The sequence below is a fragment of the Gymnodraco acuticeps genome, unplaced genomic scaffold, assembly GCF_902827175.1.
Source record: "Gymnodraco acuticeps unplaced genomic scaffold, fGymAcu1.1, whole genome shotgun sequence".
NCBI classification, from domain to species: domain Eukaryota; kingdom Metazoa; phylum Chordata; class Actinopteri; order Perciformes; family Bathydraconidae; genus Gymnodraco; species Gymnodraco acuticeps.
Window position 1 is genome coordinate 1,142,531 of NW_022992265.1, and position 22,983 is coordinate 1,165,513.

The window sequence follows — 22,983 nt, forward strand, 5'->3', positions numbered from 1 at the left end:
CTAGATAAGTGATGTCAAAATGTGAAATGGGCATTGACGATGTCTGCACTACCTTTCTACCCATACAGTATTCCCCCATTTTGTTTTGTTTGAATATATAATATGTAATGCTCCACTATTAAATCCAGACAGCAACGAGGAAACATACATTATGGCCTGAGGAGACTATATTCAATTGGCACACCATCCTATTTATATATACACATCTCCATTTATGCACATGACCTGCACAGTGCACACAGGTTACCAATATTACCTGCTAGAATCAGTTCTATACCAGTTGATCTGTGTGGTGGCCTTTAACATGTTGTGTTTTAATACATGTAATTGTGACATTTGTATCCCCAAACCTGTTTTTATGTAGGTTAAAGACCTGTGGATAGGGAGTATCTCTCTGAGCTAAACTTGATGTTTCCATGCACTTTATGATGACGTATTGACCCAATAACGTTGGGAAATATCCTCCTCCTCTAATGAATTCACAGCAAAGGAATAATCAGAGTACGGTTTATACATGCAGCCACAAACATACCAAGTAGCCTTCTTTGTATTATTCCCAGTAGAAAGGCAGCAAAGGGTGCTTTCCCCCCAGTATTTCATGGCACGAATCCCTATAGAAATGACTCGATGTGTTGAAACCAAATTAGAAAGATAGTTGAGAAAACACTCCAAATGTGCCTTAAATGTTATTTTGCTTAGGTTTGTGAGAATTGATAGCGTTTCCCGGTGTTAAGGAGGCTGCTTGGCTTCAGTGTGACAGACGGGTGATACGGGTGTCATTAGTTTAGCGCAGCTCTATAGGACCCGGGGAGGCTGACGCTGCTGCTCCCTGCAGGAGAAACATGGACAGATCTGTGTGCGCTGCTCCTCCGCCGCTGCACTAACTGCACCACACATAACGGCACAGGATACTATTTTTTCACCCGAAAGGATAAGCTTTATCAAAGGACACTGCTTTGTTTCTAGTTTCCAGTGCTCTATTGTTTATAGAAATACGGATAACTAGGGTTTACTCAAGTCGCTCGATCACTAGTTGTGTAGGGTACACATTTTCCACGGTTTTCGTTCTCTACAACGTGCGCTGCGAATAAAAGTTTTACGGAGTCGCCGGTATGGATCACTTCTGCTTTTAAGGGACAAAACACGTGCAGTAGCATCATTTTGGAGAGGGTAAGTTGGATTTCTCTTTGCTCTGTAAAGAATGCTTTCAAGTGAGTCAAGCAGCAGTTTGGCAACAACAAAATGCGCGTTGCTCTTTCTGCAGGTGTAGGAGGCTAGCTGTGCAGCGGTGACTATATGATTCATAAAGGCTGCAGTTGTTATTCTGATTAGAGATACACCACACCGCATTAGGCTCTGTGTAAAGCATGATGCCTTTACGCAACACCGGAGTAGTCAGACTTCTGGGTTCATAGTCCACAACACTTTAACATTAGATCTTGTTTTTAGTACATCAATTGTGATATGCGGTCAAAAACAGTCACTCCTTCCACAGCTGGTGTTAGGTTACGATGTGACAGGTGTGTGTCTGTTACCTGTCAAAGCAGCCTGTTGACAGACTGACTGACAGGACGCTCGTGGCGGAGCTGTCCACCTCTCTGTGGTGCTGAAAGTTTCCCTATCTTGCAAAAAGCTTTATGGTATCACAGAGAAAGGAAGTACGCTAATAAGGCAAATACATAGGCTATGTGCTTATAGGTGACAATTCTGATTTAAAGGCCAAAGGCTAGCGTGCAATTTATGTATTAGCCTGCAGGCAATGAATGATCCCCTGACGGTGAGGGGGGATGCATGAAACATGTGAAAGCCCTGTGTTGCCGCACTGAAAGCAGGATCTCAGCAGGGATTGCCGCGGACAGTGAGGGAAGATAATTTAATTCAGTTCGAATAAACACAGAAGAAATTCCAAAAGCCGGAGTCCCTTTTAATACAAAAACTGAAAAGGGCTGTATTTCTTCAATATACTTTAAACTATAACGTTTGATACATGCGTGTGGCTTTAATCAAGTGTATAGCAGTGTGATGCTGAAATAAGTTTCCCATTATTGCTATAGTCTTAGGTTTTTTTTTTTTACTTCTACCACCTACTTTGCACACAACATGTGAAATGCATGACTGAGTATTTGTATCATTCATGACTTTCCTTTGTACATCCAAAGTAAATAAGACTCCTACATGTTTTGTGAAAGATGAGTCAGGTGCACATGGCTCTGTGTTGGCCCTGTCCCCCGCAGTGAGCATCCTCCTCACTGTGATTGCTCGTATCACTAATCCGACTCTGCACTTATCTGAGATTTACAACATGGCTGTGAGGATTTCTGTGGACAGGAGGATTGCCGTGCACACTGCTGCTGCTGCTGGGGCATCGCTTCATATGTTCTGACTGTGATGTAGACAGCCCTGTGTGATATTGTGGGAGTCTTACCTGTCTTGGCTTGAGTTTGCCACTGTGGTGCTTTATAGATTGATTCACCTTTTGGTCCTTCTGTTGCAGTGATGGAAGAGATGGTGGGAGGGGATGGAGGTGGGTTTTCCAATCAATTCTTAGCTTTCGATTTATATCACAACTTCAATTTCTGCCCATTTTTCAGAGAGAACTTTTAGAATTTGTGGAATTATTATTAGATTCACTTCTTTTTTTTCAACCATAAATTATTCTTCGCCATTATACATTTAGAAACTCCTAATGCCTTCTTGTTCTAAAACTCCCTTCCTGCTGAATTACCATAATTCCAATAGGTTATCTATTATTCTATTGTGTTTGTTTCATTTGTTAAATTGCAAAGAAAAACGTTTTTTTAAGAATTAAATATTGCGAGAATGCAGTGTTATCTTCTCCTTTTCACTGCACATCATGTCTACACGTCAGGATGTTATCATTTTCTTTGTCATGACCTCATCCTGAATAAGACGCATAACACTGGATCAAAATGGCACTAATTAAGTCTGAAAACTGAGATCAGATACAATAAAGAAATGAATGAGAAATTAGGGGGATATTCATGGAGAAGAATAGCAGAAATGAAAATCACTTTCTTTTTCAGCTTTTATTTGTGGAATGGGTGACTTTGCCCACTGTGAACCGTCGGTCACACGTCTCTGGTTGCCTGCTCAAATCTCTCTAATCCAGAGAGGCGGACCAGATATGCCTTCATGGCAAATGTGGGGCTTATGGGCAGACTTGGAATTGTGTGTGTGGCAGCCAAAGCAGAACATTAATAGATTTCATCTAACAGGATTAGTGATATTTGGAAATGAGACAGGAGGCAGAAAATGAATAAGACATTAATACCCAGTGAGCAAAACCAACAAGACTAACTAATGTGTGAATAAAGATGTTTTGAAAGGCACGCAGACTTTTCTTTTATAAATCCCCCAAAGCTGCATTTCAGAAGTATTTGCGTTTGCCATCACATTCCCTGTGTAATAAAAAGACTCAATCCTCACTTACAAAACTGGTAGAGAATATGAAATGTGTATCTGATTAACACTCTGCTCACTTTCCCCACAGAAAACATTAGTATAGAGGCATGCAGGGAAAACTCACAGTAATAACACTTTGTTAGGAGGAAATGATGGAGGAAGTTGCCATCACTCTCCCTCATCTTCCTTCCACCCTGAAGATGTTTGAATGGCCTGAGGCTACTGACGATTGATTTCTGGTTTATTGTTTTTATTTTTCATTCCATCCCGAATGAAATCATTGTCCTGCAAGGTTGCATGATTGAAAAGCTCTGGTTCCCTGTCGTCTGTGGCTCATCCCCAAAGAGCCCTGAGGCTGGGGGTCCGACAACAGGCAGATCCAACACACGACCTCACATGCAAAAGGTCGAGCGCTGCTAGCTGTCGGCAGGTCTCATCATTCCCTCATGACACGGCCATTATGGTGCCCTCTGGATGGCATGTCAGTCACCCATGGTGGCAAGTCAATTAGTCATGTCCAGAGGGAGTGGCGGTGTGGTGGGACTTTGTTATTTATCTGCATGTGGGGACACACTGGAGGCAGATTACAATGTTTAATTACCTTCTATGAACTTGTCATGAGGAACTGAAAGGATGAAGTATAATAACTAGCTTTTTATTTGTATTCAAAAAGTCTTCCTCATACAATTCTTTTAACTATCATGATGTATCTATTTTTGCAGCTTAACAAACGGAAATCTTTGAATCGAAGACTCTAGAATGCAGAATAATAAGCTGTGAGTTAAGAATAACTGACTTCATCATGAGAACAACAGCAGGGCAAGGAGAAAAGGATGAACGCTGCAGAGTAGAGGAGGGTGGGAATTAGGACAGAGGAGATGCTGATCAAAGGTGTGGATTAAGATATCTTCCTCTCTAGGAGATTCAGTGTTGTGCAAATCAAACACACAATCTACGGCGCCGCATGGAGATTAATTCTGTTCTCAACGAAAATCCTCATAATATACACTGTGTGTGCACATGTAGCTTGCAAATAATATCACTCTTTCTCAAGCACTTCTTCAAACTTGCCAGATCTGATATATCTTAAACTATACCCTATCACAGATTCTCCACTGTCAGATATTCATGTTTGCTAGAGACTATTTGCATGAGTGCACTGTCACAGAAGAGGAATTTGCTCTGTCCCCAAATCAGAATTGTCACACAGATGTACAGCTCCATAAAGTGTGAAATGGAAGCGATAACAAATTTGGCTGAGACCGCTCTCTGAGATTTGTCTCAGGATAACGGGGCCTGTACTTCTCGACAACTCGCTATAATACAACCCATATAAAGTAGTATCTTGATCAGGAGCAGTCGGCACTAAGACGCTCATTCCCACGCCTCACTGTAAGCAATGTGTAAAAAATGGAACGTGCCACTTAGCATTGATGGAAATGTGTTGGGAGTAAGCCTTTGTGATGGACTGCTGTCCTATCGGGGCCTTGTGTCGTACACCTGCTGTAAGCTGCTCCATGCCCCTGCACCGGGCGATAAGCCCCTGGCCTGTGAGCTGCCTCAGCAGGAACAAGGCCTGCTTATGCTGGAATCTGACAGACACATGTAAATGCTTGAACATTTTCATTTTCATTGTTCACTGTTCATCTCAAGGTGATGGGCAGCACAATATTTATTTTTTAAGATTAAGTCAAACAGGATTTAAAAATAAGTTATTCTTAAAAAGAAATGCAAATGTAGTTTTTTGATGATCAAGAAATAATGGTTCCTCTGTGTCCTGATTTTTATTACATATTTACCTGCATACTGCTGAGGTAAACAAATACTGTTAACCACACGTTTTTGAATGTCTGATCATTTACCACCAACAGACCCATGTCAAATAAATTGCTAGTTCTGGCAAGTCTTGGAATAATATGCATGAAAGTTAAGTGGGAGTAAATGCAAATGTTTTGCTGTTAGTTTTTTACAGTGGAAGATTGTTTGCCTAACATGACTGCTCTGTGCTGCTATAACATGGAAAATAACTTCTTGAATCAACAGTAATATACTATTACACAGGGCTATGGGGTCTCCTAGCAACGGTGTCTTGCAAATGTCAGTCAAAGCTTCCCATTAGACTGAAGCTTGGAGGGTTTTGTCCTCTTTTGAAAACACGAAACATCTACTATAGCTGTTGTGTTGTCATACTGTAGGTGTTTTTCTTACACAAAAAGTGAGAAGAAATACAATTTCAGTTGAACTTTATATGAAAACACATGTTTAAGTGTTTTATTGCACTTTAATCTTCCCATACTAGCCTTTCATAGCCTGATCTATCTCCTCACTGCTCTGTAAGCGTTGGAGGAACGCCTGGATCCAAAGCCTATCATTGTGCCATTTGGGGAAAATCACTTTGTTTTGTTTATATTTTAAACAACCATAATCGTTTTGGGCGGCAACAAACGTAGAGTGCAGCATTTGCGTAACATAAACAAGCAGATAGAAAAAGGGCATATACAGTAGTGTGAGATACACGACCAATGGCATGTATACAGCCACAGTCTGCATTCAGTAAGTAGTTAATTCACATCTTAGAATAACATGATATAACAAATAACCCAATAGATGCAGTATCGTATGTCTTGGTTCACTATATTGAATATTGTCACAATATACCACATACAACATGAATGCAAACTCGGACATACGTGCCAAAGAAAACATGCAGTACCCAACTTCAGATACACCTCAAATTAGGCCGACAGGTTTAGGGAAGGAGCTTCAGTGATATCTCTGTCTTCCCAGAGGTGAGACAATAAAAACGATGGTCAATATTACAGTCTGGGCAGGGAACACACACAGTGTTTGTTGGGATGTGTGTGGTCTCTTGTTTTGTGTTTCCTCTTGTTGTAAGGTGCTGCATTATTTAGCAGGTTTTAAAGTCATACAACAGCTTGGATCCCAGTGGGAGGCAATGAGCTGTACTCGGGGTATTTTTCATTCCCCAGGTTGTTAAAGTGTCTTTTGATACGAGACTGTCCTGTACTTGGAGGCCGTTTGAAATGTGGGAACAAGGCAACAAAGAGCCAGGTCACATTTTTCAGAGCAAAGCAGGGTCTTCCCCTTTATTTCCTTTCTTCTCCCATCCTCCTCCTCCTCCTCCTCCTCCTCCTCCTCCTCCTCCTCCTCCTCCTCCTCCTCCTCCTCCTCCTCCTCCTCCTTCTCCATCTGATATAACTGATAGGCTAGCTTACTATTTTGCTTGGGAGAGTCAGAGTCTCTCAATCTCCAGTGTTGACATGCGCCCCATGTTACCTGTAACCATAATAATGCACCTTTTATGATGCAACACAATGACATGACTGGATAAGTAATCATTCAAGAGCAAAAAAGAGCATAGCAAGGTCACTTCTGCAGTGTCTCTATGTGCTTGGATTCACCATCCGGCTGCTATTTGCATGCTCTTGTTTGTCTCACGCAGTATCTTTAAACATAGTGCCGAAGTTTGTGCATGTTCAGCAGAGAATCAATGTTTGATGTCAATACCCGATTCAAATTGGGACGAGGCAGAGTATGCACAGTCGGCTGGTGTGTATTGTGTGCTCTGCTCTAATTTTGTTACAAAGTCAAATGTTCTCTGTGTGTCTGCACATTCATTTGGATAATATCTTTGTAAAATCTTCTTGCGCACATGAATGTGAATGATCTGCTAGCATGCAGGAGCATCTTCTTTCATGTGTCTATGCGACTCTTTGAAGTATTTCCCACAGTCTGTGGGATCAGTGGTAACAGAGGCCAGGTCCTAGTGAAAGGGTTGCATTCTGTTCTCCCAAAGGTAAAAACAGTAGATGCTCCCTTTCAGGCAGCTGATAACAAAGCACAAAACCTCCAGCGTAGCACTAGGCCAGGAATACAAAAAGATACATCTTCAGATCTAAGTGATAGTGAAATGTACTCTCTCTTAGTCCACTCCAAATCAATTGCCATTATGTTTCCTGGACCGCTGTGTGAAGAGCCTATTCCTCCTCCTGTGTACACATTCTCTGTGCAATGGTTGCTTTGCTTAATGATGGGCTGGCGTTGCTCGGTGGACATCGTTTGTCGCCTTTAATTACGTGGAGGTAGAGATTGTTATTCATGGTAAGGGCGGGGGAATAGCCCACTGCCGGCCACCTTCCCCGAGGCCGACTGCTCTTAGCATTGATGTGGGAGATGTGCAGAAAACAGCTGCTACCCCATGATTTCTGAGTGTTTGTACTAATGATGAGCTCCACTAGGCCATCTTTCAACCCTTTTAATGGCGGTTCAGCCTGATTTCAACTCAGATTTTATGGATGGAGCAATGTTTTCTAATCCTGCTCATCATCCAGGGCCATACTGAAGCTTATTGTTATACACAGACTGTACTTCTTTACACGGCAAAGCTAATATGGAGTTAAATGCAAGTCTGCCACTGCTGGCTTTAAAAGTCAATCAGTTTTTCTCTCCTATTAACTGCAAAGTTGTGTATACTTCACACACAATTATCTCCCAAAACATAGCAAATGTTTTTAGATTGATCTCCCTGCTGCCAGGCAGCCATTGATCCAGTTCATTTCGCAGCTATATGAAAATGTACTGCAGAGATCTTCTGAGATAGGTATCCTTTATATGTATCGCCCGTATGGCAGTGCTTATTGTTAAGGCACTTTGGAAACTCTCTTAGTTGATCAATTCAAGGATGCTTCTGATTTGAGGGTTGGATGACATTGCACTTAAAAGCTTTGCTGTCCTAAAATTCCACCCAGGAGACCAACAATGAGCAATATCAATTTTTTGAGAGGACACATGAGTATTATGTCATTTAGCTTACCCGAAACGTCCTTGGTTACAGCTACATTATCACACAAAATACCATAAAAGACCTTCAAGAAATAGCGTATACTGCTAAGGGAAAACACTTCTTAACAATTGATATTTTTTACTTAACACTCTCAATGATATCAAGCAAGGACATCACAAACACAGAGGTCCAAGCATGTATATTGGTGTTATTGGCATTACTGGTATGTTTTTCCTCCTCCTTGTCCCGTGTGAGTGTCTGTCCTGCCAGTGTTTAAGTGTAGGACGGGACGTGTCCCGGAGGCTGGCTCTAATTCCCAGTGGTGTCCGTCAGACCCCTGTCCCTCGAAGCTCTGACAGAAGGAGCTATTATTTTCTCATCGCCCTGGTGGCCTGTGTCCCCTGGGAGAGGCCTCCCCACGTGACTGACAGCTCTGTAAACACAGCCAGCCCCGGGGTGACTGAGTGAGAGCTCACTGCAGTGACGCCCTTGTCCCGCCTTCTCTCCACCCTCCTCCCTAAACTTCTCATGTCTGTGTCTCAACATCGTGACCTGGTTCACCCTCAACCTCTCCGCATCAATTTCACCTTAAGGGGTCAGATTCCACCTTTGTTAAAGTCTATCTAACCTTGCTGCACCTTTGCCAACGAAACCCCATCCCCCCGCCCTTATACATTTGTCATCCATTACATTTAGCCAAACCTCTTTTTCTTCTTCTGAGATTTTCAATATTTTTTAGATGCACTCTATTAGTTCCTTTAATGCAGTATCATAACAACGCAGCAGAGATTGCAGGGGGCTGGCCGGCTCCTCTGTGTGTGTGTCAGTAGATCTAACTCCTGTGTAACTAAGACAGATGACTGTGTCAAGGTTGTTTCCCCACAGGGCAGGAGAGTAGTTCTCCTCCCAAGCTTCTCTGCTCCTTCCACTTTACGAGCTCGCGTTGGGCCACGCTGGTTATTGTAATGACCTAATGTAGATTCAGGATCAGCAGCTAGGGGTATCCATCTATATCAGGGTGCAGGAGACAGGAACACCCTCTGAGTCTGGCTGCTGGTTTGTGTGTCTGTGTTTGTCACCCTGTGTTCCTTCAAGTCTGTGTGAGTGAGTGTACAGGATATGTCAGCTTGTTTTTTCTTGCTTTGTGGGGTCAATTAAAAAGAAAAATCACATGAAAATATTTTCCACTCTTTTGTGAGGTTTTACATATTGACAGACCATTTTTGGGATTACATTTGAATGCTAGCTATGTCTCACATTTGCTGTGTTAAAATCTAATGCAATGCTTGCAAATGTACACCAACTCTTCTGTTCTTAAGTTGCTGGTTGGCTTAGGCTGAGAACCCAAAGCTTGGGCATCTTATCCATTGTTTCCCACAATATGTGAATTTGGAACAATTCTTAACTCGAGAAATATTGACTTTTTATTTTGGCTGAAATCTCTGCTTTAATATATTTGAATGTATTATGTAATGCAATCCTTTGAGACAAAGCCTAAGGTCCTACTGAGTTGCTAAACTTGTTAAAATACATAAACACCTCTTAAGTCTTCCAAAACGCAACTTTGTTTAGGTAGTTGGCCTGATGTTACACAACCTTTGGGCCAGCCTACTTTTATCAACGTAATTTACTTTGCGGTACCTTTCAGTTTTTATATTTAAGCTACTGTATGCCAGCTTTCATGTCTATCTATCTTACAAGACAGCAGGGACACCATCAGACGTCCGATTTGGAAAAGCTGCCATCCTGAAGTGGCAGGCTGGGTAGAATAGTCCCTGTAGTATGATTTGCTCTGAGCTAATGATGATGATCGTGATGATGCTTTTTGTGTCACATAGTTAGACCACAGTTTTAAGGAACAAATAGCTTATTTATATTTAATATTCAGTATATGATAAAGGTGTTTTCCCCCCTTCGAGATTTACTATCATACATTTCAGTTTGAAAATGGGCAAAGTAACCCCAACGTTAATTAACTTCTGTATGATCATGCTAGACCTACATGTATGGAGGCATGTTGTGCTTTTATACAGATCTCATTCTGACTTGTTTCTTCTGTATCGGTCGTTCTATGAATCTTTTGTATGTCGTGGATGTCTCCCTCTAATTACGCTCTGTTTAATCGACTTCAGTGATAATAATTTGTAATGCTTCGTGACATTTATCACCAAAGCGCACTCGATTAGGCTTAGAAAAAAAACATCTATAACAAGTGTTGCCATGGTGTTATGAGCATGTCTTTGAAATAAAGACAGATGTTGTTACAGTCGGTAAAGATTAATCACAATATGTTTAATGTGTTTTGTTTTTTCAAACACCAGGTGCTTGTTAGGTGTTTTAAATGATTACAACTGTAGGCAGTAGCTATAAATAATTATTTCCAACTTTATTCCAAAATTCAGCCAGGGAAATGAGAGTATTCAAAAAGATATGTCAACATGACAAACATGCCTGATGCTTCCACTTCTTCCACTTCTTATTTGAATGGATCATTTCGTATCTGGCAAAGGAACAACACTTAAAATGATCTACTTTGCTATCACTGGAAAAATCATGACGTTGATCAATTGACCAATGTTGCAGAAAGTGAATAAATAGAGCACTGACTTGGTATTCAAGCCGTAGCAAAGACAGATAGGAACTCTCAACTCCATGTCCTTTGTTTGTGTATCCCCATTTCAACGATTGCCCTCCAGGCTGAGATCCTCTCTGTGTCAGAGGGGGGCAGAGAAACACACACATATGTCCTGATGTTACAAAGATGAGGTCATTGCCTTGTGGAAGAACATTGTTATTTATTTTATAACTGAGCGTTGAATGAAAGAAGTTCATACATTTCTCTGTAAAGTAAATGTGAGACTACCACCAGCAAGTGGTTAGCTTAGCATCAAATAATCGAATCCTACTATTGTAGCATAAAACCGTACCGTCCGTCCTGAAGCCATGCCCAGTCTTTAAGATAAGGAGCTGCTTGCTCTAGCTATATATCATACAGATAGGAGAGTGGTACACATCTTATTATCTGAACTCTCAGCAATAAAGTTTAGAAGCATATTTTAACTATTCTTTTAAATGTTCAAACTCAAAAAGGGAAAGTCTTTAAACTTTTAAAACCAATACTGTGTCTGCATCATAATTCTCTCCTGTTATCATATTTGTATCTACTGCTGATTAATGGATTATTGTAAAGGTTTTGTCCTCGTATGCTGCGCTCAAATTATAACTACAGATCCTCAGTGAGTGTTCAAGCATGCACATCTCTGTTATTCCACAGTGTGGGCGTTACCTGCTCATGAGAGGATGAGACTCGCAGTAACAATGGCAACATCAGAAGCCTGCTCTCTCTCCTGACAACAAATTCATTTAGGGGCTTTATTTTCAGATACCCCTCCCCCTCCTCTCTCCACTTTATGTAAATGCAGCTTCATAAAGCGTGTGAGTGCAAAGTTAATTCACAAAGTATGGAAGTCCTCTGCGATAGAATAAATATTCATCTCGGTGTTCTCTCCGTTTGCTTGCTACAGGGAAGATAAACACAGAGGGAGGATTCAGTGGAATGCCATTTTTGTGAGCGTTCCATAAACAATCAGTAAGGCGGAGCGCGTGGGTGAAAAACTCTGTGATTGCCAATTTTACTCGGCTAGTAGTATCATTTTGTGCAACAAAGACAGGAAAGATTGAAAAGATGGAAGGCAAGGCAAGTTTATTTATATAGCACCTTTCAACACAAGGCAATTCAAAGTGCTTTACAAAAATGAAAGACATTAAAAGCATTAAGAAACATATTATAAAATGATATCTAGAAACACTCATTTAAAAGCAAAGATAATACAAGTTACAGTGCAGTTTAAGATACGAATATATCAATTAAAAGCAGCGACAAAAAGAAAAGTCTTCAGCCTGGATTTAAAAGTAGTCAGAGTTGCAGCGGACCTGCAGGTTTCTGGGAGTTTGTTCCAGATATTTGGAGCATAATAACTGAACGCTGCTTTACCATGTTTAGTTCTGACTCTGGGGACAGAAAGCTGACCAGTGCCTGAAGACCTGAGAGATCTGGATGGTTCATAATTTAGCAGGAGGTCGGAAATGTATCCTGGGCCTAAACCATTCAGTGCTTTATAAACCAGCAGCAGTATTTTGAAATCTATTCTTTGACACACAGGAAGCCAGTGTAAAGACTTCAGAACAGGAGTGATGTGATCCACTTTCTTAGTGTCAGTGAGGACTCAAGCAGCGGCGTTCTGAATCAGCTGCAGCTTTCTAATAGATTTTTTAGTGAGACCCGTGAAGACACCATTGCAGTAGTCGAGTCTACTGAAGATAAAAGCATGGACACGTTTTTCCAAATCCTGCTGTGACATTAGTCTTTTAATCCTAGATATGTTCTTTAGGTGATAGTAGGCTGATTTAGTAACTGTTTTAATGTGACTGTTGAAACTCAGGTCAGAGTCCATGACTACACCTAGATTTCTGGCTTTATCTGTTGTTTTGAACAATGCAGGCTGAAGCTCAGCGCTAACTTTTATACGTTCTGCCTTGGCTCAAAAAACCATTACCTCAGTTTTATCTTTGTTTAATTGGAGAAAGTTCTGACACATCCAGTCATTGATTTGTTCAATGCACTTACTCAGTGTTTGAATTGGAGCATAGTCTCCTGGTGAAATTGTTATGTAAATGTAGTTGTCATCTGCATAGCTATGGTAATTTATTTTTGTTGTTCTTCATTATCTGAGCCAGTGGTAGCATGTAGATGTTAAAGAGAAGAAAATATATTTTTGCAAAGAAAGAACATGTGTGAACAAGTAGTAGGAAGAATATTATCTCAGGCACATGTGACAGTGGTCGTCGGAGAATCTCCCAAAAAAACAAACATAAATAATGTTTTTGCCAACTTTGACACTCTTTTTTAATTGGCTGAGGGAATGTAAGAGTTTGAGCCCTGCCTGTCAATGTGTGAATACTCTAATTAACTAGAACCTTGGAGCCTTGTAATCTCTGGATTTTTAGGGGTATCATGTATTAACTTTAATTAAGCTTGTGAGCTATGCGTGCTAATTAGATGAATGTGCAAATTTGTTATCCGGAAAATATGAATACATTTAGCACAAGCACAAATCAGTCAGTCTTGCTAATGACAGTGTGCGTGGAAGCTCTAATTGGTGATTGTGTGTCTGCCTTTGGAAGATATACTATAGTTTCCGCTCCTATCCTCCCGGCTTAGGCTAATGTGTTGAAATCCTCATGGAGAGATGATGTGCTCTGTTGAAGGCTGACAGTCCCGAGGAGCAGGGCTCACCGTGTCAGAGGCTTGTTGAACCACGTACGTGTTCATGACTGCCGCTCCTGTCTGTCAGCGCAGAGACGCTACAAACCCACTGTGTTCTCATTATCTACCTGACTTTTTCCCCTCTTTCCCGCTCTGTGCCGATCTTTGCAGCTGCAGCTGTTTATCTCTGTATAGTTTTCATATCTCATAGCACACAGTTGATCCTTGTCTGCTGTTTGCTGGAGCATGAAAGTCTACCACTATGAGTTGACGGGCCAGTGGTTTTAATGCTGCGAAGGGAAGGAAGAGCTGCACCACTTTCACAGCTTTGATTCAAACTTTTCCAGCCTCTGATATACACTGTAGATCTAACCTTAAGAGGATTTTTTTAGACAGGCTATTTGGCTTGAAGTAAAAAGTTGGACTAGAGTTACAAAAAAAATCTTCACTTTCAGCCCTACTTGCAAGTTAACGATTCCTATATATGAAATGAAAAAAGAATGTGTCCGTGCTTTCTAGAACAACACAGAAGTGTCTCCTGATATGATGCCCCTTTTGGTTAGCTTTCATCATTTGTCCTTGTAACATTATGGTGTAGGTTTTGCACAAAGGCTAATTGGTTATGTTTAAGGAAAGATCGTGGTTTGGTTAAAAATAATAATTTGTCAAAGTTAGTTGATCTTCATCCTCATTGTGTAAATGGTGCTTTGTTGACCAAAACATTGACACCGACTCTCTAAGCTGACTTCATCGCTCCATAACAGCGCCACCTGACCCCGGCTGTAATTACTATTATCTGCTAGCGTTCTTTGTCACTTCAACATAGACAAATGTTGTTTTTTGGCAATTGCTGAAATGACTGATCACAGTTGTTACAGGAAAGTCGTCTATCATTAGATCCTCCACACCCCTAGTTTGTGACTTTCTGTTGAACCTTTTGGTGTCTCCAGGCCAAAGGAAGATACTCTGATGACATCACCAGGGTTATTTTCTCAGACTTAACATCCTCTAGAGCACAACAAAGAGCACAACAAAGAGCACAACAAAGGGTTACATAATTATCCCTGCAACATATTAACTGAGAATGATTTGTCATATTCATTGAATTCCTCTTAAAGTTCCTGTTTGAGCTCTGGGTGGCTGCAATACAAAGACAAAGGTGAGCACATACCTTCTGAGATATTATGGATTGACTATAGAATATGTCAGGATTGGGTTTGCATTTCTCAGGGTTACCAAGAACAAAAATAGCATTGATTTAGTTTCCAGTCGCTTTCCATCTTCCGTGCACGTGTCAAAGTGCTATAAGTTTACCTACTATTTTAGAGATTTTCTACATTTCATATAAATAATAATGTATTAGGTTTCTATTCATTTCAAATGCTTATTGAGATATTTAAGATGTCATATGAATACAATAACCCATTTAAAACTATTATCCCATATGTTTTTGCCAAATTAAATAGTCTTACTTACTTATATGCTGTTTCAGAATGAACCATCGAGCAGATTTAGGGTCAATCTTTTTTGTTGCTCTAATGTCATTATTTACAAGATCACTTGGGGACAGTTTCTCCTACATTTTAAGTAGAAATTTGAGAAATGTGTCTACGTTTTTCACTTTTAGGAAATGTTTTGAACATAGGATGGCTATTAAGAGCAAGTTTTGAAGAATACGGGCACAGATTTGTATTGCACGTATAGCTTTACAACATTGTATTATAGCAGTGTGTTGTACTGCATAAGTATAGTTGTCTCACATCACACTGCTCTGATGACAACAAGTTTAACATTACCTGTAAAGATAAATGATATATACAAATGTACTTAACAGGCACTAAGAGGATATGGGAGATTATAAACAAGAGAATGTACTGTGGAAGAAACGGGAAAAGGAGAATATGCCTGTGGCCCAATTTGAAACACAAGGCTGTAATGATGTTGTGTTCAGTCTGTTTGTGTGTTTCTATATTCTGTTTATTCAGCTTGAGGCGTTCTCTGACAGCTGTGCCGAAATGAGCTCCACAAAAAAAGAAATAGGCTCATGTGAAGTCAAAGGCTGACTCACACAACCACCAGTTTGACACTTCTTACAACACACAACACCAGGGAACTGCCAGTTGCAATCAAACTGTATAGACAAAGCTAAACCAGCTGTTACGTTGATCTGTACACAGACTAAAAATGCAGAGGATGCCCGGACGTAAGTGTCTGTCACATAAGCCCCTCTGGAAGCCTTAACTATTTATAGGTCATTACAGAGAGCAGGTTGAAATTCATAAGGGCATATGGGAGGTAGAGAGAGATTGCCAGCCACTGTCACTTACAGCTGTGCTAGCCCTGTCCTCCAGAAAGTGCATCTGAAACACACTATTAACTTTCCCATTGCTGATGTCACTTTTTATTGCCTCGTGGTTTCAGGTCTTTCCGAGTTGGCAGCCTCTGCTGTGCTGCGTTCCAAAGCCAGATAGATGCGTGTGTCAGAGCACAGGAATACAGCAATGATGGAGATATTATTCTGAGGATTTAATTTGCCAGAGTGGGCTGGTAAAGTGCACCCTTACAGCGATTAATGAAAAAAGGCTGCGGCACTGTGCTTGGGAAAAATCATTCTGTGTCTTCTGTTTAGGAAATCTTTCTGCTCTGTATTGCAACATAATGCAAATGAACATTTCTTTCAGATGTGCCAGCCTAAGTAGCGTTTCAATCAGTTTTATCTAGATTTTCAATTGCATCCCCTGAGAATGTTTGAGTGCCTGACATTTTTTAAAGCCCAGTAAGTGAGGAAACAGGTCAATGTGGTATATATGTTTATGCAGGAACAATGGAAGTGATACCTTGATAATGAAAAAGGAGTGTTTGACTCACAAAAACCAAACTGAGCCTCCTACAGCTGATAGTGAGACTGATAGATGAGAATGACCACTTTATGGGAGAAGGTTCATCAATTAACACTACGTGCACAGATATATTGGTTTATGTCAGGTAATCTACTTACTATAACTTTTATTAATGAAAAATAATTAATGACAATAGGTGTGCCATAAGGGGTTATACCAACCATCCTGGGACCCGGCATTGCTCTGCTTTTGGCGGAGAGGAAAACGCGTGCTATTGTGAGTGGCATTTAAAACATGCGCTTGGTGCATTGTGCTCGGGTAATTAACATTGCATAATCTACCTGCTTACAAAGCAACTTTTGTCATTAGAGTTATGATTGCAGCAGGATAATGACGGTGATTCCACAACAGATAATGACTGTTGTGCTCTTGGCAGTTGCTGCATTGTTTGTGCAGCAGACTTCTGACATATGGGACACAAAAGGACACAATAGGCAGGCTGACCGCCTTTGTTCCTGCTCGGGCAGACCCAATGACTGCAGACAAATTGCGCTGTAGGCCGTCCAAATGATGCCCACCCAGGGAAAACAGTCCAGACACATGAGAATGGGACCATAATGTAAAAACCACGGCGATCTAAGCTCATGGAGTGTGCACCTGAGCACGGACAAAGAAACAGCTTACAGCTGCCTCGTGCTCTCTGACTGCAATAACGCTGCTTGATAGGGAGGCATTTCTCACTGGGAATGAGCCTGTCTGTTGTGCCCTTCATGCTGCTCTAATATCATATGGCTAAGTCATTTAATACAAAAAATATGAAACCATAACCTCTGCTTGCGCAGATGGAATGCTGTTGGATTGGTATTTCATAAAGCAATTACTATTATGGTAAAAGCTGATATGTGCCGATCTTTTAAAAGCACGTCTATATAGTATAACAGTGCTGAACAGGGATGGATTTTGACACACTACTACAAAAAAATCAAAGAACCACCCATCTGTCTTGTGAAAAATAGAGTTGTCCTTTAAAGAGATGGCGGAGCATTTATTTAAATAAATCGAGAGTTGTCAGCGGTGGCATCTTGATAGGCGGCACTTAGGCCTGTGGCGTCCATGGCTGTGCAGTCAGTGGGGACCGGTCCATAGTGTAGACTGTGGACTAATCCATCACCGCCAGCGAGGGGGGCCGGGGGCCAAGCGCTGGGCTGCTCCCTCCCGGAAATAATCAGCTTTTAATTTATCACAGATCACATTCATGAGAAGACGGATCACTGTAGGGATGGCGCGTGTGACCGGGCCCATCGCCCCAGTCATGCTGGAGTGCTTTCAGGCTCTCTAATATATTCTAATTTGGGTTTTTCTCATATCTCCATCATTTCGCCAGTTAGGGACGAAGAGAACATTTTCCCCTCTTAAATTATAGCAATTTTAACATCTTTCCTGGAATATGGAACTTTCATCTTGGACAAACTTTCTAAAATAGTGTGGACCATTAAAGACAGTTATTTTGACCAGCCACCATTACATTAACATGCAGTAGCGATGAACAGAAAGTGGAACTGTGATGCAGGGTCTTTCCCTGTGAAATGGATTGAGCATATGCAATTATGTAAGTCAACTGCAGGGCGTCCTAATGGCTTCAGATTTGTTTCTGGTCCCGGTGTGTTGTCACAGTCTGCACTGTGGCCCCCAGCAGAGTGCATATGATTAGTAGCATGTCTTGGAGTAGCCCAGAAATGTGATCTACGCTAAGGGGGAAGGACAGTTCATCCACATGTTGTCCGCCCTCCCCACCGATCACTTTACACATCCCGGGCAGGTTAATCCTTTTATTGTAATGAAGTGAGGAAGCATAATGTACTGTGAATATGATATGCTTAATCCACTGTTGGCATTTTTATGAGAAAGGAGTAGCCATGGTGACATGGAGAACAGAGTGCTTGAGAGGTCCAGGAACCATCCATCAAAATATGTCGCTGACACAACACAACACCACAACACAGGATTTGCATGAGTCATCAATTTGAGACAATATCCTATACTTTTGCTTTCCCATCGACATGTTACTGTGTGACTTGGACCAGAGTCCAGGAATTGGTTGCACCTATAGGTTTGAACTAAAATCGGAATATGAGTGTTAGTGGAACCCTTGTTGCGATGGTAAAGAGTAAAGAGCATGTATGCAGGCTCCACTCATCAAAAACTCAAAACAAACAGATTGTGGCTTGATAGGCCTCAAGTAGGCCTTTAAGTAAGACAGAATAAGGTTTAACTAAATGACCAACTGAAGTTGTAACTCAGATATGTCTTTCTCACTCTTATTTGCATGAAGGAAAAACATTCATTTCCCCTGCAATGCATGTCATTGAACAATGTCATACATGTGTTTGTATAGGATTGTGAGGTAAGTTGAATATTTATACTGGTCTAATAAAGCTATCATAGTATAGCTTATAAGGATACAGTGCTATAGTTTAAGATGTTTTAGGTAACTGATCACTAGCAACAAATAACCACTTTTAATCTTGCAATCCGAATAAGAAAAATTAGGTTAACAATTATTTAGAACTTAGGAAGGACTACACATAAACAATGAAATGTATTTACAAATACATTGAACAATCAAGACCTTGTATCACAGGGATATTTATGTATCTAGCTTCTCAACAGAACAAGTGGATATGTGGCATGAGACCGCAATGAACTAGAGCCAATGATTCATCAAATAGAGAGTGTGTTGCCCGTATCCTCTCTTTTTGTTGGTTACCTCCACTTTTCTGCATGGGCTCTTATAGAAATATATAAGGCACACATTGATGCCAAACTACACAGTTCTCTCTACTTTCTTGTGGATGGGTGAATGCTAGCATTATAAATACATTATTGGTTTTATGGAACATACATATTCAATTTTACAGGCAGAGAAAAAAAAATGAAATAGAAACATGTAAATGTCAAATAAAGGATGGCATTGGATCATTTCCAATCCATCTAAATATATGCAGTAACTGTATATTGAGTTTTTAACACTGTAGCTGTTACTCTCCTCCATATTGTTCATGAAACACTTCAATTCCAAGTGCACTCACTGCTGAAGTCTTATATGAGGTTTGGCTAATATAAGTCTTATAGAAAATGTTATTCACTCACAAATATGTTCAGTACGACATAATTAAAATACAAATTCAGTAGCCAACGTCTCTGGTACCTAATGGCCCCTTAATTAGCTGCACATATTACATATGTTGCAATTGAATTGAAGAACTCTGCTAACAAATCCAATCTAAAGAAGTTTGTTATGTTCAGCTTTTATTTACATTGTTGGAAGTTAATTAGATTCATTTGTATTGAGATCGTAGACAACACGTGGACTACATGAGATTGAGAAGGATTTTTTGTTCTTTAGAAATGGTAATATTAGCAAAAACATGTATGTAATGTGCAGCATAACACCACCTCTCCAAGTCCACACTCCATACAGTATTTAGGTCTGTTCGGGGACTTGAACCTGCAGCTCACAGTCCAAGCCCTACTGACTGAGCCACTACCAGACCTTATGGGCATCATAAAAGTGGAGATGGCAGAATAATTGGATTTGATTGATCACATCTGTATTTTATAGTGGCCACTCTGAAATAACACTTTAGTGTGCTTGTATAGTGTATTTGCTTGTACTTATCCCTTTGCTTCCCACTCTGGATTACCCCTGTTTCAAAGTGTTGGAAGTGTAAATGTGAAGTGTTCCTCTGAAGTACAAAAGCAGAGGATGAAAAACAAATAGATTAAGCGATCACACGTAGAGGTCCCAGTCAGAGGTAAAATCAAGTTCATTGTTATCCTCAGAAGCTTCCAACTATATATTTCCCTGCTTCTTTTTACACATTTCAACTGCGTTTTGCCCGGGGTTCACAACACTGCATTTAATTAGTGCATCAGGAAACTTCTCTAATCTGCAAGACGAATGGTAAAAGTTACGCTATTGTTTATCCAAAGTAACAATGTTATCTAAAGCTGTCTGATCTCTGTTGAGTTTAAGTGTTTGAGTCTTGTAGAACTCTCACAAGGAGAAACCACAGGTTTTGAATGACATCCCTTTGGTTTAGTGAGCATCTGAAAAATCAATGTGTGGACACTCACCGTTCTGCTGACGATTCCTGTCTTTTGTGGGAGTTGGTCACTGAGCCAGCAGCACTGCTTCTTGTCACTGCCTGATTAATTGGTTTCAATACATCCAGCAGTCATTGACTCAGATGGAGAGAGACTATAAGGGCCTTTCATTCCTCTCAAACTGAATTCGTAGTGGAAGCCACTGAAACAGGCCTTGTAAAACAGGCTCATTTCCTTTGATGGAAGCAGGCTCAATCATGAGTTTAGAGCAATAGTCATTGATTGGACTGGGATGCACGCTTCACATAAGTGTTTGTGGTTTTTAGAGAGGAGGGCTCAAATAAATCTTCCTTTATCTCCTATGCACCACCCATTCATTAATCGAATGGAACAGGGTGACAAGATGAATTACAAGTCCAGCTCCTGTCCACTTGATTCTGGGTTGAAGAGGCCATCTCAATGCCGTGTATCCCACATTCCCTAAACCAGAGACCCCTGGCAACCACTTGTCACAGCCATCTCCTGACTGGTAATTGGGTATTTATCAGATTGCCTGCAAGAAAGCGATGTAGTGTTTATCTGGCGCAATTATCTAGAAAAATGGGGGAAATATTGCCCGCCACTTCCTAGTAAACTGCCGAGATACTGATTCAGGTGTCCATGCAGAGTGGCAGCGCTTTAATCTTTCAGTCTAACCACAGGCAATTGGTTATCGGACATTTAGCCGGAAGCTTGTCATCATCTCATGCAAATGGAGCAAATTGAGCAAATGCATACCATAATTCTTCGACTCTGCTGTGACACCGGAGGAATGAGAAGTGATGATAACACACACTCCAACAATTGTTGCTGATCTGATATACAGGCTTTTCAGAGGCTGCTTTAATTCTGAGAACAGAAAACGCATATTAAAGCGGGCTAAAGGGTTCACGGACTACCTGAAGATAAGATTGGAGAAAAGGCTATAAAAGCAAATTTGTCTGCTTGTGCTTTGTTTCTCGTTCTAACGTAAGAGGGAGACAGAGCGGACAGGATGGCATGACTAGAAGTAGCTGCCATTAATCGCTGGCAAAGAGTCCATTTAGAGTTGCATGAAATATTTGGCAGAAATATAGAGATAGCACATGGATGGAAGGAGAACATAGCATAGTATTAGGAACATTGGATGTAGACTGAAAAGGCCCTTCCTAAGCATTGGTAGCTTTGCTTAGAGAGCATTTTCTTTTCTACCACACACACTTGCCTTTTTTACTGTGTCAAGGCCATGTTTCATGCTCCTCATCATCTCAAAAGATGCAATGCTTGAATAGACTAAGTCACTACTGTAGCACCTTAGGATTTACGATAAAGCAAGTCCATCATATTTTAGTTGAAGCATATCCAATTCAAGGAGTATGTGATGCCTGGGAAAAAAGGCTGCGAGGAGAAAGTCGTAGTGCATAGCAGTACATCGAGGGAAGTGTGAAAGAGAGAGAGATAGGGAGAAAGAGCTGGAGATGGAGAGGCTGCCTGGCCTGCTGGTTGTAATCAAACAAGGGTGAACAGGTTGTTCCACAGATGGCTGATCCGGAGAATCCTCCGATTTATTTTCATGCTACAGACGGTCCCTGTCACTATGCGCAGGCAATGTCAGCACATCGGTATTGTCTCGCACACACCACTAAACTCTGACACTTTTGTCTCACCTGTCTGAAATCAATATGACACAGAGGCATTTGTTGTGCATGCACAAAAGGAGATACTGAGTAAGAGTTTAGCAACAGAGAAAGTCGATTTGCAATCTTCTTAACATGCAAAGACTGAACTCTCATGGGATTATAAATGATGGATCCAACTGCTCTACTATTTCAACGTAAAGGATCTCAATTCTCTATTGAGTTATTTTACATTGTTTATCGTTTCTCATGAAAGCCTGTTTTGCATTCACTTATACTATAACATGTCATTATAAATGTGTTGTTTTACTATATGTATCATGACCATGCTTTTGAAATAATTGCAATGTTTTCCTGCACTGTGGCATTTATTATAATTTGCACAACAAATGGAATACCCATTCATCTTTATTCCTTTCAGCTCCTGTGAAGAGCTGATTATCTTAGCAACATGACCACTGTGTAATTGCTTCATGTTTTTCTCTTTCCTCAGATATTTGTTCAGTGATGCCAGGACAGTGAGCACCACAATGCGTGGCATGTGGTCAGGGGCCACGCCCTTCCTCCTAATGGTTCTGCTCAGCCTGGTCCAGGGCCAAGAGGCTCCTTTAGTCCCAGGTAAGACATATCCTATTCTCTGAACCGGCATGTCTCCTCATCAGTGATGAAGACTCCATTGTCTCACTCCATCATCATCATCATGGTTTGTCAGTGTGTCTGTCAAGCTGTGTGATTGTCTGACTATTACGTGCGTGACACCTTTACCTTTTAGCTTTAATGATTATTTTTCATTTGGACACACAGAATTCATACCTTGATATTGGCACACACTAGCGCTTATATATGTAGTCTATAACAGTATTTAACCAAAGACAACTCAACTGTCTC

At 40.8% G+C, this 22,983-nt stretch overlaps 1 protein-coding gene across 2 annotated transcripts in view; it reads left to right on the top strand.

Annotated features, from left to right (window-relative positions):
- The first annotated feature begins 862 nt into the window (after positions 1-862).
- robo1 (roundabout, axon guidance receptor, homolog 1 (Drosophila)) overlaps positions 863-22,983 on the top strand; it is a 254,486-nt gene continuing 232,365 nt past the window's right edge. For both annotated transcript variants that reach the window (XM_034207109.1, XM_034207111.1), the window contains exons 1-2: positions 863-1,170; positions 22,589-22,713. In XM_034207109.1, coding sequence (XP_034063000.1) covers positions 22,626-22,713 — 88 coding nt within the window. In that variant the 5' untranslated portion in view covers positions 863-1,170; positions 22,589-22,625. The remainder of the gene's footprint in view (positions 1,171-22,588; positions 22,714-22,983) is intronic.